The following is a 16097-nucleotide window of genomic DNA, read 5'->3' as shown; positions in this document are numbered from 1 at the left end:
AGAGAGCCACCAGTTCTGGTTCGGACATTGCGTAAATATGGCCAAAGGGAACTGTTGCCCAAAATTGTAGATCAATAGGGCAGTCATGGTCTCAGTGCAGAGACAATGTGTCCACATTTTATTTTTGAATATGTCCAAATAATCCTGGTACTTATCAGGAATGTGGGGTGTCAGACCCAAGAATGGATCACTGCAGCCAGTTGCTGTGAGCCCTGGTACACACAGGGGTGGACTCACCACTGTCTGGCAATGGGTCTCTTGGACAAGGAACTTGTTGCTGTTGCTATGGAGATAGGCCTGCTTGGAGGAAAAGCTGGTCTTCTGGGTTTGCCAGAGAACATGGGGGTCCTGTCATGCTAACCAGGTGAGCCCACCAAAATGTGGGGAACACATCACAGTGAACGTTAGCACTTCTTTGTGTACCTGGGTTACTGCTTGCAGGGGCACCATTACCTGAGTCACCAGTCCTGAGGACAGGAGGGTCTTGTCAATGGTTCCCACAACATCTGATGTGACTTCTGCAGGACAAGGATTTGAAGATCTTGGGCTGTCTCGAAATTTATGAAATTGTCCGCAGCCCCAGAATCAATAAGTGCCCACTGCAATGCCACTTGTCGTGTTTCTCTGGAGATGCACAACTGAATTGGAACTTGAAGATGCAATGAGGGCCCTGATGGACCTGGATTTCCATGAAGACTTGGCCTTGTTCATTTCCTGATACTTTTCGGGCTAGGGTCCATGACAGGCAGCAAGTGAGTGCGTGCCCTGACTTACCACAGTAGAAGAACAAGTTATTGCGCTGACTTCAGGTTCAGGGGATGAGCTCAAGGGTGTTAGTGCAGAGCTAGGCCAAGGCGGCTCTGTAGCACCCTCTTCTCTTCCTCCCTGCGCTCGCGATGGCAGTTCTCAATGTGGTTGACCAGATCAATGAAGCTGTAGAGGCCCAAGAGGGCTTCTAGTCACGCTAACTCCTCCTTGACCTCTTCACTGAGTGCCCAGCGGAAATGATAAAACTGGGCCATCTGGGTCCACTCGGCATTGGCCACAAGCCATCAAAAGTGCATGGTATAGGAGACGGCTGGCCTATGTGCCTGCAAGAATTTTGGCAGGAGAGCTTCAGCCAATCACAGGAAGGTGCTCCAGCATATTAGTGCCAGAAAATTCAGTTTGAGTGGAGGTGAGGCCCAGTCTAGCACCTCACTGGTCAATACACTAGTTACCAATCCCCCCTTAGCCTGATGGGTGGGGTAGGTCCAGGGGCAGAGGCTAGTTAAGAAACCCCCACATTTTCAGTCATTTCCATCAAACCACTCAGGTAGGGGAACCCCAGGGCCAAGCTCAGTTAGCAAGGCCTTCGTTCACACCTGGTGTGATGTGTCCCCTTTTGTATACGGGCCACTTACTAGCGAAGGACCTGTTTTCTGCAAAAAGTTGCACCACCTGGTGTCAGGCTCTGCTTCCTATAATTAGGCCTACTGCTTCAAGCAAAAGTCCCAGCTAGGCATAGGTTCGGATCTGGGTGAAGGATGGTGCAGGAATCAAGATCCAGGGACAGGGCAAAGTCAAAATCAAGATCAGAGTCCATAGACAAACCAGAATCAGAACTGGAGCCCGAGTCCAGGTGCAGGCCAGTGATCAAAGCTGGGTGGTTAGAGTCCAAAGATAAACCAAGCTGATATCAAGCCAGAGTCCAGACACAGGCAGAAACTCAAAGCCAGGTAGTCAGAGTCCAAGAGACTGAGGAGGATCAGGAGTAGGAGACAAGGCTGGAGTGAGTTGGTGGTGGGGCTGGAGTGAGGCTAGAGGGCGGCAAGGACAATACAGAGCAAGAGTTCACAGCCAACATCTAGAGCCAAGGGTCATGCCAAGGTCAGTAGCCAGAGACCGTAGCCGAGGGTCAAGCCAAAGTCAATAGCCAGGAACTGGAGGGCAGGGCAGAGTGGTGCACGGAGGCATGAACCAGGATCAAGGTGGGGACTGGCTCAGCAGACGGGCAGGGATCTGCCTTGTTGCCCAGATAACTTCCTGGTACTTCCAAGCAGTGTCCACATGGAGGGAGACCTGCAGATCTGGGTTCCAGTCCCACAAATCCTCACCTGGAGACTCTCTTCCTAGGAATAAAAGAAGGACAGCATGATGACAAAATGTCTTTGTCCCTGGGCTGGGATCCAGGGCTGGGGGAGCTCCCATCCAGGCTATGTGCCAGGGACCACACCTCCATCCCTAGCTCCTGTTCATTTCACACTCAGAGACCCTCTAAAAGGAGGGGAGAATAAAGGGCAGAAAGTGAAGCTGCCCCTGGGGGGAAGGCACTAGCCTGGGACCCAGTCCAATTCCTATATCTACACCCAGGTTTATATGACCTGGGTCACAGCCCTTCCTCTGTGTCTTAGTCCTCACCTGTCCAATGGGGAGGATCATTTCCTGTCCCAGGGTGCTTGGGGGGGAGTTACGTTCCTGGCTGGGAGGGGTTCAGATACCATGTGGGTGGTGGGAGGCTCAGACATTCACAATTTCATGGGTGACATGGGCCATGGGATTGTCTGAGCAGTGACCACAGGGGACGGGCTCCACGTCAGGCCACCTCTCCCAGACTGCAATGGTTACTGATGAGAAACTCTGGTTCTACAGATGTTCTCACTGTAATAAACCAAGCCTGTTGTCCTGGGCTGGGCCCTGACAGCCAGAGGCTTCCTAAACTGGCCTCTAGACATGGGGCAGGAACAGTAACCAGACAGGCCATAGCCCCGCGGGGTGGGGGTGGGGGTGGGGCTTGGTGGTGAGAGGGAGGTGGCATTCTAGCTCTGGCTCCCTGAGGTCGGACTCATCCTCTGATCCCTTGGCATGGGGGATGGACTGATGGGCGGCATGGGAGACCTTTGCCCTTGCTCTGGGGAGAGGGAGTCATTGCCCTAGCTCTTAGGAGTGGTAAAAGTGTTGTGGGGGGGGTCCTTCCCTGCCCCTTGTGAGGAAGTGGAGGCTCCAATGAGCAGCAGAAAAGGCCTGCAGTTCCCTCTCCCAGAGAGCTGCAGTTCCCTCTCCCAGCTTGTGTCCAGAAAGTCTCCTCATTAGCAGCTCCAACCCACAGCAACCAGGGGCAGGCATGAGCCCAGAGCAGCTGGGAGGGACCCCTCCCCTCACCTGCAGCTGGATTGGTGGGTGTGGCTCTCTCTCAGGATACTTGGGGAGGGCCCGGCCACAGCAGCCCCAGGTCAGACAGTGGTGCAGATGGGGCACTCAACCATTCCCCTGCTGTAGTGCAGAGCTTTCTGAGCTCCAGGGGGGGACATGGGCCCTGGTACTAACATGCAGGCCCTTCTGTGTCAGGCCAGGCAGGGAGAGCGTAGAGCCATGGCAGAGAGAGTAAGGCCAAGAAAAAGGAGGGTGGGGAGCACTGTTCCCTCTAAGCTGTGTGTGTGTGTGTGCGCGAGCACACAGATCTTAAATCCCGGGCACATGTCAAAACACCGCGCGCACTCCAGCTTCAGGGGTATTAATGGCACCTGAGGTCACCAAAATTTCCGCCCAGCCCCACCCCATGTCTGAGGGACGGATTCCCCCACCCAATCCCCAGATGGATTCTTGTCTCCTCTCTAGTGACCTCCAACTCCACTGCCACCCTTGTAGAGTGAAGCTGCGCCCCAGCCCTGCCCCCACTCCACCCCTTCCTCTGAGGACTGCAGCAGGGGTCAGGCAACCCACACTCACTGGGCGGTGGTAAGTGCAGTGACCCAGCCCCAGCCTGCTCCACACCGCCGGCTCCCAGCCACACTGCCAGTGAGTGCTGGGGGCCAGTTCCCCCCTGCCTCCCAAGCCCCAAAGCTGGGAGCCAGGGAAGCAGAGCGGAGTGGGCTGGGGCTGGGTCACTCCACTTCCCACCGCCCTGTCACGGTTCCTCCCCCACTCTGAACTCTAGGGTACAGATGTGGGGACCTGCATGAAAAACCTCCTAAGCTTATCTTTACCAGCTTAGGTCAAAACTTCCCCAAGGTACAAAATATTACATCCGTTATCCTTGGACTGGCCGCTACCACCACCAAACTAATACTGGTTACTGGGGAAGAGCTGTTTGGACGCGTCCTTCCCCTCAAAATACTTCCCAAAACCTTGCACCCCACTTCCTGGACAAGGTTTGGTAAAAAGCCTCACCAATTTGCTTAGGTGACTACAGACCCAGACCCTTGGATCTTAAGAACAATGAACAATCCTCCCAACACTTGCACCCCCCCTTTCCTGGGAAATGTTGGATAAAAAGCCTCACCAATTTGCATAGGTGACCACAGACCCAAACCCTTGGATCTGAGAACAATGAAAAAGCATTCAGTGTTTTACAAGAAGACTTTTAATAAAACATAGAAGTAAATAGAAATAAAGAAATCCCCCCTGTAAAATCAGGATGGTAGATATCTTACAGGGTAATTAGATTCAAAAACATAGAGAACCCCTCTAGGCAAAACCTTAAGTTACAAAAAAGATACACAGACAGAAATAGTTATTCTATTCAGCACAATTCTTTTCTCAGCCATTTAAAGAAATCATAATCTAACACATACCTAGCTAGATTACTTACTAAAAGTTCTAAGACTCCATTCCTGTTCTGTCCCTGGCCAAGACGACTACAGACAGACACAGACCCTTTGTTTCTCTCCCTCCTCCCAGCTTTTGAAAGTATCTTGTCTCCCCATTGGTCATTTTGGTCAGGTGCCAGCGAGGTTACCTTTAGCTTCTTAACCCTTTACAGGTGAGAGGAGCTTTCCCCTGGCCAGGAGGGATTTCAAAGGGGTTTACCCTTCCCTTTATATTTATGACACGCCCCATGAGTGCAGGGTTGGGCCCACCCTGCACTCACCAGGAGGTGGGAATTGGACCGACCCGGCCCCAGCCCGCTCTGCTCCACCCTGCTCCGCCGGCTCATGCTGGGAGGTGGTTCCCCCTTGCCCCCCAAGCCTGCGCCTGCCCCCCCCTCACCGAGGCCTGGGGCCACACACACACCCCGCAGGGGGGCTGCATAGGGCACCAAAATGGCTAGGGATGGCCCTGGTCTCCAGGGGAGTTTCCCAACCCTAGCATGAGCGATGGCAGCTTGTCCTGTTGATGTGATGCCTGTAAATAAATAGCCTGGCTGGAGAGCTGGGTCTGAACTGCTTTGAGCTGCTCAGGGGACAAGCTGGCTCTACCCTGTGTATGGAGTTGAATTCATCTCTAAGAATGGCACCTGCAATGACTCATTCACCTCCTTGCTCCCCGGCCAGCAAATGGGGATGGGACGGGAGTGACTTTTCCTGGCCGAGAGGTGAAAGGCCCTGGGTCCTTCCCCAAAGCTAGATTAATCCTTCTGTGGTTACCTCATCCCCTATCAGCTGCCCAGCTTCCCCCACAATGGAGAAGGCTAGAACCAGCCCAGCCTGGCTGACACGTAGCCGGGGGTTGTGGATGGCCAGCAGCACCGCCTGCAGCAAGGATCTTCTCTGGTCTTCTGAGAAGATCTCACCGAAGACCTAAAACCAACAGCACCTGAGCTCTTGGTAGATTGCCCAAATCCCTCTAGTGGCTCACGTGGAGGGTAAGAGTCCTGCTGCAGCCAAGGCAGCTAATTCCCCTGGAGGACCTTTGGGGTCCCATGGCCCAGGGATTCCCCTTTAGTAAGAGGTCGCAGGCACTGAGGCCTCTAATAGTTCAGGATTCACCTCAGGAGCCATGATATGCTGGGAATGTGTCAATGTGCACAAGCCTGGTGCAGTCTGGAATGTAGCTCACAAAGACTACACAGGACCCGCTACTGCTTCCAGCAGCGATATCTCCTGGAGCTCACAAGCTAGAGGGATGGGGCTTTCCGAGCTCACTCAGGTCCCATTCCCCATGCCACCAACATTCCCACGAGCCTTACGTATGGTGCAGTAATGCAGGCCAGGGTAGGAGCTCAGTGTCCCTGACCAAACTCCCTGGGCAGGGGCAGGTTCTGCTTCCTGATTTGCAATGGTGCTGGGCAAATCCCACACCTTCCCATGCTTCCACAAGGAGCAGGGAATCCAACAAGGGTCTGGTCTGGCAATAACTGGGTGTGAGCTTCCCAACTCACTGACCCAGTGGCTCCCCTCTCAGACATTCGGGTGTCAGCCAGGGAGACAGTGAGTGGAGCCAGATCCCTCGAGATACAATCCTGCATTAACTCAATGCCCCAGGGGATTCCTTTTATGCCACGTAGAAATGGATCCATGTATCACCCCAAACCAGGGCCGTTAGGAAGGCTCCGAACCAGGATCCTCAGTCTCTCCCAGCTGAACTCTGTCAGCTGGAAACACACTGCAGGCTCTTGTCCTGTATCCAGGCACAGCCTCTGCACGGGGAGACAGTTCCACACCTGAGCTGCTGTAATGTATCAGCTGAGAGACCTTACCTCCCCCACTCTGGCCATATTTCTATAGCCAAGGTGCTTGGTGTCCTGGAGCCCATCCCAATACCACAGCTCTTTGGCATCTCTGATGTTCAGGCCTGGGAGAGAAAGACACATTTGTGAGGTTGGCATTCTGGTTTCAGTGCTTGATTCCTTTTGTTCCCATTGCTGGGTGCACACTGACTGGGGCCTTTGCAGTATCTATGCCCCAATGGAATAGTAGGGTCCCCATCAGGCGGTTTAGTATCTGGAGGGGGATTTGTTCCATTCATCACAGAAATCATGTGACCATTACAGTCTTTGGGCTCTGGGAGTGGGTCCCTGCTAATGAAGGTGTCTAATGCTGAGAACCCCCCACATCCACTGAAGTCAGGATCTGGCCCTAGGTACCCAGCTGGTGAAATCCTGCAAAGCTTTCTATCCTTCCTCTGTGGTCCCCACTCCTGCCCCTGCCCTCAGTCTGGGCTCTTACTTTCCATGTGTCTCAGTACCTCCATTCCTGCTCCCTCACCAGCTGGCAGCCCCATGGCAGCTCAGCTGTGCCCTGTGAGATAAAAGAGCCAATTTCCTTGGCACTTTCACACTCATCGCTTATGAATTCATCATTTAAACTGGGGTCGGCCTCAGAGGAGGGGGCTTCTTCTATAGAGTTCCATTGCCCAGTGGAGTGAGTCTCCAAGGAGTGCTACTTTTCCATACAGGTCCCATTGCCCAGCAGGGGTCAGTCTCAAAGGAGGGACCTTGTTTCTATTGGCATCCCTCTGCCCAGCTAGGATTGGTCTAAAAGGAGAACTCTTAGTTCTACAGGGGTCCCAATGGCCCACTGGAGTTAGTCTCCTAGGGGCTTGTTTCTACAGCGTCCCATTTCCCAGCTGCGTTTCTTACCCCTCTTCTGCAGCCGTAGCTGGTAGAGCCTGTAAATCCCCTCCTTGGATTGCAGATGATGTTACATGCTGGGTCAGTGATATAGAGACCCAGCTGTGCCACAAGATACCCCACCTTGGAGAAGTCAGATGAGCTCTGATGGAAGGAGGAGGAGAGGGGAATTCACAATATTCTACCTTCAGCTCTTCATCTCCCCTGGGCCAGGAGTCTCTCTCCTCCCACTCCTTCTATAGGAAGTGCTGGGGGACAGGAACTAGAGCTACAGCCCTCATTCTCTCTGCCCCCAAAGGAGCTTTGAGCAAAGGGACCAGGGGAGGGGCTCTCTATGAGGACTCACTCGCCAGCAGCTCCAGAATAACAAGGGCCCTGAGGCCAGGCACAAATCTGCCAGCCCGTGGGTATGGAGAACAGCCCCTTATGGACCTAGGGGAACCAGTTAGCCAGGAGAAAAGGAACTTGACTGAAGCATAGTTGATTCTCAGTTTTGACTCTGCCTCCCCACAGGGGCCCTCTCAATCTAGAACCCCTGCAGCTGCAAATCTCCCAGTTTGTCAGAGGCCAGCCCTGCCTATGCAGGGGGGTCAAAGGTCACTTACATCAAATCCTGGGAGGCAGGTGGTGTATCAGAGTAGGGCAGCGCTGCTCCGTATGGACCTGGCTCTCTCTTGCGTCACTCTGGAGTGCATCCAGAAATTGATGTGCTGTGGGAGAAGGAGGCAGGTGAGGGTCAGTGGGCATATGCACAGCCTCTACAAATGAGCTTCCCCTCCCCATGGGGCTGAGACATTGTGTTCATCACAGAGCTTTAAAAGGGGGTTCTTGCATCCAGGACGCTGTCCATGTCCTGCTGGTCACAAGCTGTCATTGTCTCTCCAGATTGGGACAACGTTCGGTCTTGGGGCTGGTCCCACCCTCTCTGAACCCCTGATCCATGAATAGCACATCATGATCAAGTCACATGCTCTAGCCCCTCCCCAGCTGCAATGGCATTGGTACGATAGAGGGGGTGACTGTGAGGAGAATCCCTCCAGGAATTGCCGTGTCCATAGGGAATCAGCTGTTCTGTCCTAAGAATCCTTCTGTATCTCAGGGTCTCAGTAGAAAGGAGCCAGTGACTTTTCTGAGAGGCCCATGTCCTGGGTCTCACAGTGGTTTGAGGCTCTCAGTCCCCAACCAGGCCTGGTGCCCACTGTTAGTGCTTAACAGAACCATGCAGAGCTCTGGCTTACAGTCCCAGCTCCTTCCCTCTGTCCCCGCAAAGGCGGAAGGGCCCCAACATTGCACTGCACTGACAGTTCTGGCAAAGTCTGGCCCGCTGGGTCCCACCTGGGAGGACATAATGGACATGTGGCTCTTCCAGTCTCTCCTTTGCAGCCCTCCCATGGAGTTAAGATGAAATTCCACCCAGACCCTTCTCTTGTGCTCACCTCCAAGAGGTGCTGCAGTTTGTCCGTGGTAAGGGTTTCTGTGAGCAGGCTCCTCAGCATAATGTCCAGGCTGTCTGCATAGGCCTTGTGAAGAGCCTGCAAGAGGAGGGAGTGCCGGACAGTCATGGGATCTGGGGCTACAGCATTCAGGAGATGATTAGGAGGGTTCTCTGGGGAGCCCTGGCAAGACCCCAAAGATGCATCCTGGCCTCTTCCATTCCTATCACTCCAGAGACACTTAGCAAGAGTTCATGGCAGGATGACACTGTTGTAGTAGCCAGGCAAGGTACTAACAAACTTCAACAGGACTTTATTTTTTATAGTGGAAACCTCTTTTCCAAGCTGCTGCTGCCCCTTCAATAGCTCTCCCTCGGCCTAAACACCACAGACATCTGGCTCTTCAGTCTTTGCCCTTAGCAGTTCTCTGCAGAGGGCTTGGTATGCAGCAGGGTATGGAACAGCCACACTGCTATGGATGGGAGCTAGGGGCCCGGGCAGAGTCCAGGCAGCAGAGCTGAGAATGAGGAGGGAAGGCCAGGATCAGCCACAGAGGGTAACGCAATCCCCTCTGGAGGGAAGGGGCCCTCCTTGCCGTTTTGTTAAGCCCAGGCCTGTTCCCAGCTCTGCTCACCCCTCCTCTATTCTCAGCAGCTCCACCAAACCAAGGGAGCAGGGACCACAGGCTCCTGGGATACAGAAGTAGGATGATGACCTACCTGGAAGTGAGCGGTGTCCTTCCCTGTGCCCATGGTAAAAACGCTGTACAGGACAGCCCGCAGGAGGTGTGATTCCAGCTCAAGAGGCGGCTTCAGTTTGCTGGCAGGAGAGAGGAGCCTGTCTTAGGCTTCAGAGCACGAGAGTGGCGCTGGAACTACCATGGGATGTGAAATGTCAGGGAAATAGGCACAGGCCAGCAAAAACAGAAACAGGGGTGCCAAGAAGCACAGTGAGCTAGCTGAAGTCATACAGCCAGTCAGTGGCAGGGCTAGAACAGGGCCCGTTCCCCTGATCTCACCACTGGACCTGGCTGCCCCTCTTATATAACCCCCTACCCCAGTGATCCTCTCCCTAGGGCCCCTATAAAGTTACTGAAGTGAAATCAACCACCCAGTCAGGAAAGAGTGAACATTCCCACCCCTTCAGCCACAATTGGGGGTGACCTAGGAGGGGGAGAATCTGTGACTCCCAGCTCTGGGCCTGAACAGCACCAGGGTCAAGGCAGCTGGGCAGGAGGATTCTGGTACCTGAGGTTGCAAACTGCAGCCACGGAGCTGGAGAGGATGGAGCTTGGCTCAGACTCCAGGGGGAGGTCTTCAATCAACTCCTGGGAGACCCAAAGGGGACAAAGCAGCGGGTGAGATTCAGGCCCCACAGGCACTTCCCAGGGAGGAGGCCAAACTGTGCAGCAGACACAGCCAGCATAACCCCTCCCCCCACACCTTGACTCCCCTTTCCTCCCTCCCATCAAACTAACCCCTCCCACCCCCTCTCCAGCTCAACCCCCACATTCCTCCCTCTCCTCAGGCACCCCTCCGGCCCTACCATCCCCCCCGCTGCCAGTTCCGGATCAGTGCCAGAATTTCCCCCTTCCCTGCTCCCCAGTCCTCAGCCCCAGGAATCCCTGCCCTCTGCTGCCCCCTCCAGCCCCACTATCTCCCCCCACTGGCCCATGTCCAGTTCCCTCCCGGCACGGGCCCGGGCACCGGGTCTCACTCACCGCAGTGCTCTCCACAAGGGCCGCTCTGGAGCAGTGCAGCTCCAGGGTGTCCTGCCCCTGCTTTTGTGTGGAGAAGCACAGAGTGGGGATAGCGTGCAGGAAGCAGAGCTGCTTGGCCCTGTCCTGCACCCACTAGGAGTGGGGCTGGGGGAGAGAGAGCCGGTTAGCTAGGGGCCTCCCCGCCCCACCCAAACCAGCTCCAGGGCTCAAGTCCTCCATGGGGGAGAACAGGAAAAGCCCCCCCTTCCCAAAACTGTAGAGTTAAAAATCCTAAGGCCAGCTTGGATCCTCTAAAGGACAACTAGACATCCATTTTGTAAGCCCTTCTGGTCCCCTGCTCTCTCTGAATTTGGCGCCTTTTTATGTTTAGGTGGGAAAAGATGGTTACTGTCATTGGCTAATCTGCCTAGCAACCCTATGTCTATATAAGGGCGGTGCTCAGATTAGATCGGGGCTGCCCACCTGAGTGGCAGAGTCTTGTTGCTGTCTGTTTGGGGCAGAGCAAGTGGCTGAGGGTTAATAGGGTAGGCCATTCACTCCACAAGGGTCATCTTAAGTAGGGAATATACTTACCTGCACGCACCTGATCCATCTCCTATAGTGATCACTTGTCCCACGCACGACAACGCAGGAAGGGGAGGGATTTAATTACCTGAATACTTCCATCTTACCTGAGAAGACATTCATCTGGTTCTGCCTGGAGGTCCTGTCTCCATCTGAGGAATCCAGCCGTCCTGTCGCGCTGCATCTGTAGTAAAATGAGGCCCTGAAACATAAACCCTTGGTATCAGAGGCCTGGTATGAGGCCTGAGGCCTGAACCAAAGGAATGGTCAAGACTTTTCTAACATAAAGCAAAGTTAAGCTGTGAGCCAGAAGCAGGCCCTGCTCACAAAAGTTGGCAAGAGGAAGGCTGCTAATTGGTATCTAAATTAGATACCCATATCTAAAGGGTATCAAGCACTAATAGGATAAACATGGATAAGGATGGCACCAGAACAGTCCGGTACAAACACAATCCACAGAAATAATGAGGAACAGGCTGACCCATCCCAAAAGACAGGGTCAAAAGAATAATATGATGGATAGACTTGTTTCTTCGAACCAACATGTACCCCGAGAGAGGCAGCACCCCAATACGCAGAGGGGTTATACCTCGATACATCAGGAGTGATGTGTAACTGGTTTGTATCTGTGTATAAGAATGTATCCCTGGGGCGGTGTCTTGGTCCAGCCTAGGGGGCAGTGGAATGTCCCGCCACTGACTGAGCTGTGTCCATTGTCAGGGGGCACATATTCGTAGTATGTCCTGTAGAGTCTGCGGGAAACTGTTACTGTGCTTCATTTGACAATAAACCTGGCCGGGTGCCTTTGTACCTTATCGGAGTCTGTGATCATCGGGGGTTCTCTCGTGGTCTGCTGTGCCAGCAATCTGCAGAGCCGGGGCAGCACATAGAGAGAACACAAGTACGCAGCCGACTGTTATCAACATTGAACAAGAGCAGAGCACCATACCGGTGATGTCTGACGACAGCAGCCATCCTGAAAAGGAGAAGACACCATCAGATCAAGCTGCCAGAGATGGTAGTGTCATTCTCATTTTAATCCTCGTATATAGATCCCTATTGATGCAGCCTGCCTTGTTTTATTATCCGTCTCACCTTGTTACCTGGGGAATCCTTGCCACCCCATTAATAAATCTGGTTGTACTTTTATCCTGTCTGACTCATATCTGGGAACACAAACCCCCAGTGATAGATACGGGAAGGGAGGTGAACCTGAGACTGAGACTCCTGGCCATTGTTAATTCTAGCTCCTGTGTTGGTCAACAAAACCACAGTGTCCTCCCGCACAGGCAGGGATTGTAACTGGCAGTGTCTGTGGTGGGAGGAGACCCTGGCCTTTGTGGGACAAACACACCCTCTTGGAGGTCCCAGATAACATGGGAGAAGTGCCCCCATAAGGGGGTTATGGGTTTTCTGGGGTGGGGATGGTGCAAGGGGCAGACAGACTCGGCGCCAGCTCCGCAGGGGGATTTTTGTACCTCTTCTCTGCCCTGCAGATGTTTCTGGATGACCCTGATGGCAGCTTCTTCTGGGGGCATGTCCTCATCCTCATCCCCCTCCAGCTGGACACAGGGGTTCCCTGCACCAGGGAAAGAAGGAGAGAGGATGACTCCTGGTGCTGCTGAGGGGTTCAGTGAAGAGAGAAGGCTTAAATGTTCTGTCCTCCTCTGTAAGGAGCCCCATGGCAGAGAGGGCCCTCCCACCCCCCACAGAGACGCCCTTAGCCCCATCTGCCTCAGGACCCCATAGCAGTCAGGCCATGCCCCATCATCATCAGGGGCCCGGGAAACTGAAGCTCCCCCAACTCCGCCCTGAATGCCCTGCACAGGGCGTGGCTGTGCCACTCCCACTGGCGTCAGTGAGTCTCACGTGGCTCAGGGCTGATGTCTTGGTGAACCAATGGGCCCAGGGTGTTACTAGTCCATCCCCCCCATCCTCCTCCCTTCCCCTGGCTTCCCCTCACCTGCCATGGGGGAGCCTTCAGCCTCAGCCCTCTCACACTCCTATGAGGTGCTGCTGGCCCCTTGGGAGTAGGCGGAGCTGCTGGTGCTAGAGCCGGGGTCGCCCATCTCCTGCTCTGGGGAGGCTGGGGGCTCTCCAGTGGCCAGGCAGGGGAATGGCTTCTGCTGGGCCCTGGGGCTGGGCTCCTGGCTCCTCTGCTTCCTGGAGAGGAAGCCCCAGAGCCGCTTTGCCCGGCTCCCACCCTGTACTGGGTCCCTCCCGCACAGCTGCATCCTGGGCCACCTCCATGTTGGCCCAGAAGGTGCCTCAGGGCCTGCTCTCGGAGCTGGTGTCTTCCTCCTCCAGAACACCAGGCACTTCCACCTCTTGGACAGGCCAGAACCTGCCTCCCCGCCAGTGGGTACAGAGGGGCCACTCTCCTCCTGGGGCAGCCTGCAGCAGCTTCCCACTGGCCCTGGAGCCACCTTCACAGCCTTCTTCCCCAGCATCTGCCTGAGCCTCTCCATCCGGGAACTGAGTGGGGAGCAGCCTCGAGTCTGGGTTCAAGGCAGCCTCTCACTAACAGGCCTTCCTGCTCCCCTCCACCTATCCTCCGCTGGGACAACTCCTCCTCACCACACACCCCACCATGGGGTACAGGGACTGCAATTTACACACGGGCAGGAGCTCACAGAACAGGCTGCTCCCAAAGTTCCCCCTCACCACTGAGGCACTGTTGCATCGGGGGAGCCTCATCCTTTCAGAGCAGTGGGGTTTTCAATTAATTTGGACAAGCAGCTCCGCCCTGCTAACCTCCGCCCCAGGCCACACTCCCTGCCAGGCTAGAGAAAGAACAGAACCCAGGAAGGAATCTGAGCCTGCCCTGGGGACTGTTCCCCAGCTAAAGTTCACCAAGTCCCAGTCATATGAGGCATAATCCTTCCCCCACCAAGTTCCCACTGATTTCATTGATTGGGGTTGTGGGTGTTCAGCAGCTGGCAGGGTCTGGCTCCCCCAGAGACTCTCAGCCTGGGGAACAGTTTCATACAAGGGAAGGGCTGGGAGCCCTATTGCTGGGCTATTTCCACCATACTAGAGATGATTCTGGAGAACACCCTGCAGGAAACATGCTGCCCAGGTCCAGAACTGCAGGGGGCTGTGTTAGGAAATCTCGTTTCATTAGGAGGAGATTTCCCCCCAACTCCTATTTCTGCCCCTCCCCAAGCAGAACAGGGAAGCCTCTGAGGACAAACTATGTGTGCCACTCACTTGCTCTGGATGGCGTAGACCTCGGTGGCAGATGCTCAGGGCAAGGTCTCTCCCTTGCCCTCTTCCTCACTCCTTGGAGCTGGAAAAGGTGCTGCACTGGGCAGCACAATTCCCTGCCAGCAGGGCAGGGTGTAGAAACCGAGAGACCGACAGTGGCTGTGAAAACAAGATGATGTTTTATTGCCAAGGGATGGATAAACTCATGTCAACAGCCGGGGGTCCAAAACACTGACCTACTGCAGGCGTAGGATGCCTCCCATCTCAAGGTCTCCTAGCACTTTACACACATTCCTGAAGCCTGACAAGCCCTGGGCTGTAGGGGAGGGACCCCAACGCCACTGACCGAAAACTGGCCTGGGCAGGGGAAGTCACTGCCTCAGGGTCGCACTGGGAGTCAGTGACAGAACCAGGGATGGAATCCAGGAGTCCTGTGTCCAGGCTCCTGAACTAACCACTAGAGGAAGACTCCCTTCCAGAGCTGACAATTGCAAGCAGGACCCTATTCCCAGTCTCCCTGGCTTTGAGAGGAAGTGTGGCCTGCTGCAGTACATGAGGATCATAGAATCATAGAATCATAGAATATCAGGGTTGGAAGGGACCCCAGAAGGTCATCTAGTCCAACCCCCTGCTCAAAGCAGGACCAGTTCCCAGTTAAATCAAGGATGGGTATTGGGAGTCAGGACTCCTGGCTTTCATTGGTAGTTTTCCTATTGATTATGAGACCTTGGCCAAGCCATTCCCCCTCTCTATGTTTCAGTCCCCATCAGTAAAATGGGTACAAAATACTTACCCAATATTGTAAAACGCTGTGAGATTTAACCAGAAAAAGCCGGTCTGTAAGTGCTATGCAGCATTGGACCATTAAAGGTCAGATCCAAATTCCTAGAATTTAGATCTGGGCTTTCAGTTCAGCCCAGATCCAAATTCCTAGAATTTAGATCTGGGCTTTCAGTTCAGCCCAGTACAGAGTGAGGAACCCAGCCTTAGACCTTAGGTTGAGGAGGATCAGCCCTTCCTGGATTGGGAGATGAGCTAGGAGGCTTTTCAATTCCTAGGCAGATGGATTAAAAATAGATTATTTTTAAAATATGAACTGGATTTTTTAAATTAAATTAACCACAGGTTTGTTTGTTAAACTAAACCTGCTTAAAATTAAATTTGAAATTGACAACCTATGTTAAACCCTAATCTTATTATAATCTCCTAAAATAATGTAAAGAGAATAGGGAAAAAAAAAACAATATTAAGTAGTACATGTTTACTGCCAAGTTTTAAGGACAGTCAAACCACTGAAGCACCTAGAACCAGAATTACTTGAAGTGCTAAAACAGCTTCAGACAGCAGTAGCCTCCTTTGAAAGTGCAGAAAGAATATTTTCTTCATTTCAGTTTATTCAACTAGTTCAGTTCAATGACAAATTCAGTGAATTTCAGAAATCCATGGGGAGTTGACCAAGCAGGCAAACTTGTTTTCTTCCTTCAATCTATGAATAAAAATGAGGTGTGAGGGGATGAGATCTACCAGTTCATACCTCTTGAAGGACATGGTGACCAGAATGTATCAATTCAGTTCACTAACTACAGACAATATTTCCTTTGTTTAAGAACTCAGTTTTGATAAATGTTTTTTCTTATGCTTTTCTTTCTGGCTCTGCCACGGCGTTGCTGTGTAACCACCTCTTGCTTCTTACCTCTATTTTCACCTCCTCTGTTCAGGATAGAGACACTTCTCTAACTCCTAGAAGTAGTGTGATTTAAGTAGGTCAGGAGTATTAAACACATTTGAGCTCAAAAGGACAATGGGTGATTGTTGTTTGGGGCAAGAATCCCTAGTGATTTCCTGCTTCTCCCCCATCCAAAGCCAATGTCACATCTTTGGGTTTGGAATCAACGGTTGGAAA

At 53.3% G+C, this 16097-nt stretch overlaps 1 protein-coding gene and 1 long non-coding RNA gene across 3 annotated transcripts in view; one reads left to right on the top strand and one right to left on the bottom strand.

Annotated features, from left to right (window-relative positions):
- LOC140906971 (uncharacterized) overlaps positions 1–16097 on the top strand; it is a 41333-nt gene that overhangs the window by 17282 nt on the left and 7954 nt on the right. The window lies entirely within an intron of this gene.
- LOC140906966 (maestro heat-like repeat-containing protein family member 2B) lies at positions 1722–14331 on the bottom strand. 2 transcript variants are annotated; one of them, XM_078851298.1, is made up of 11 exons: positions 14198–14331; positions 12466–12566; positions 11799–11963; positions 11095–11189; positions 9951–10030; positions 9423–9522; positions 8707–8802; positions 7876–7980; positions 7280–7414; positions 6398–6492; positions 1722–2111 (listed from the first exon to the last, which is right to left on the bottom strand). In XM_078851298.1, exons 4-8 carry the CDS (start codon positions 11104–11106, stop codon positions 7903–7905), a joined length of 366 nt encoding a protein of 121 aa, XP_078707424.1. In that variant the 5' UTR covers positions 11107–11189; positions 11799–11963; positions 12466–12566; positions 14198–14331; the 3' UTR covers positions 1722–2111; positions 6398–6492; positions 7280–7414; positions 7876–7902. The 2 variants fall into 2 exon arrangements, with proteins under 2 accessions (XP_078707424.1, XP_078707423.1); XM_078851297.1 differs by lacking the exon at positions 1722–2111 and having other exon boundaries at positions 4975–6492.

This window comes from Lepidochelys kempii, chromosome 2 (genome assembly GCF_965140285.1).
Source record: "Lepidochelys kempii isolate rLepKem1 chromosome 2, rLepKem1.hap1, whole genome shotgun sequence".
NCBI classification, from domain to species: domain Eukaryota; kingdom Metazoa; phylum Chordata; order Testudines; family Cheloniidae; genus Lepidochelys; species Lepidochelys kempii.
This window is presented reverse-complemented; position numbering and strand designations above follow the sequence as displayed.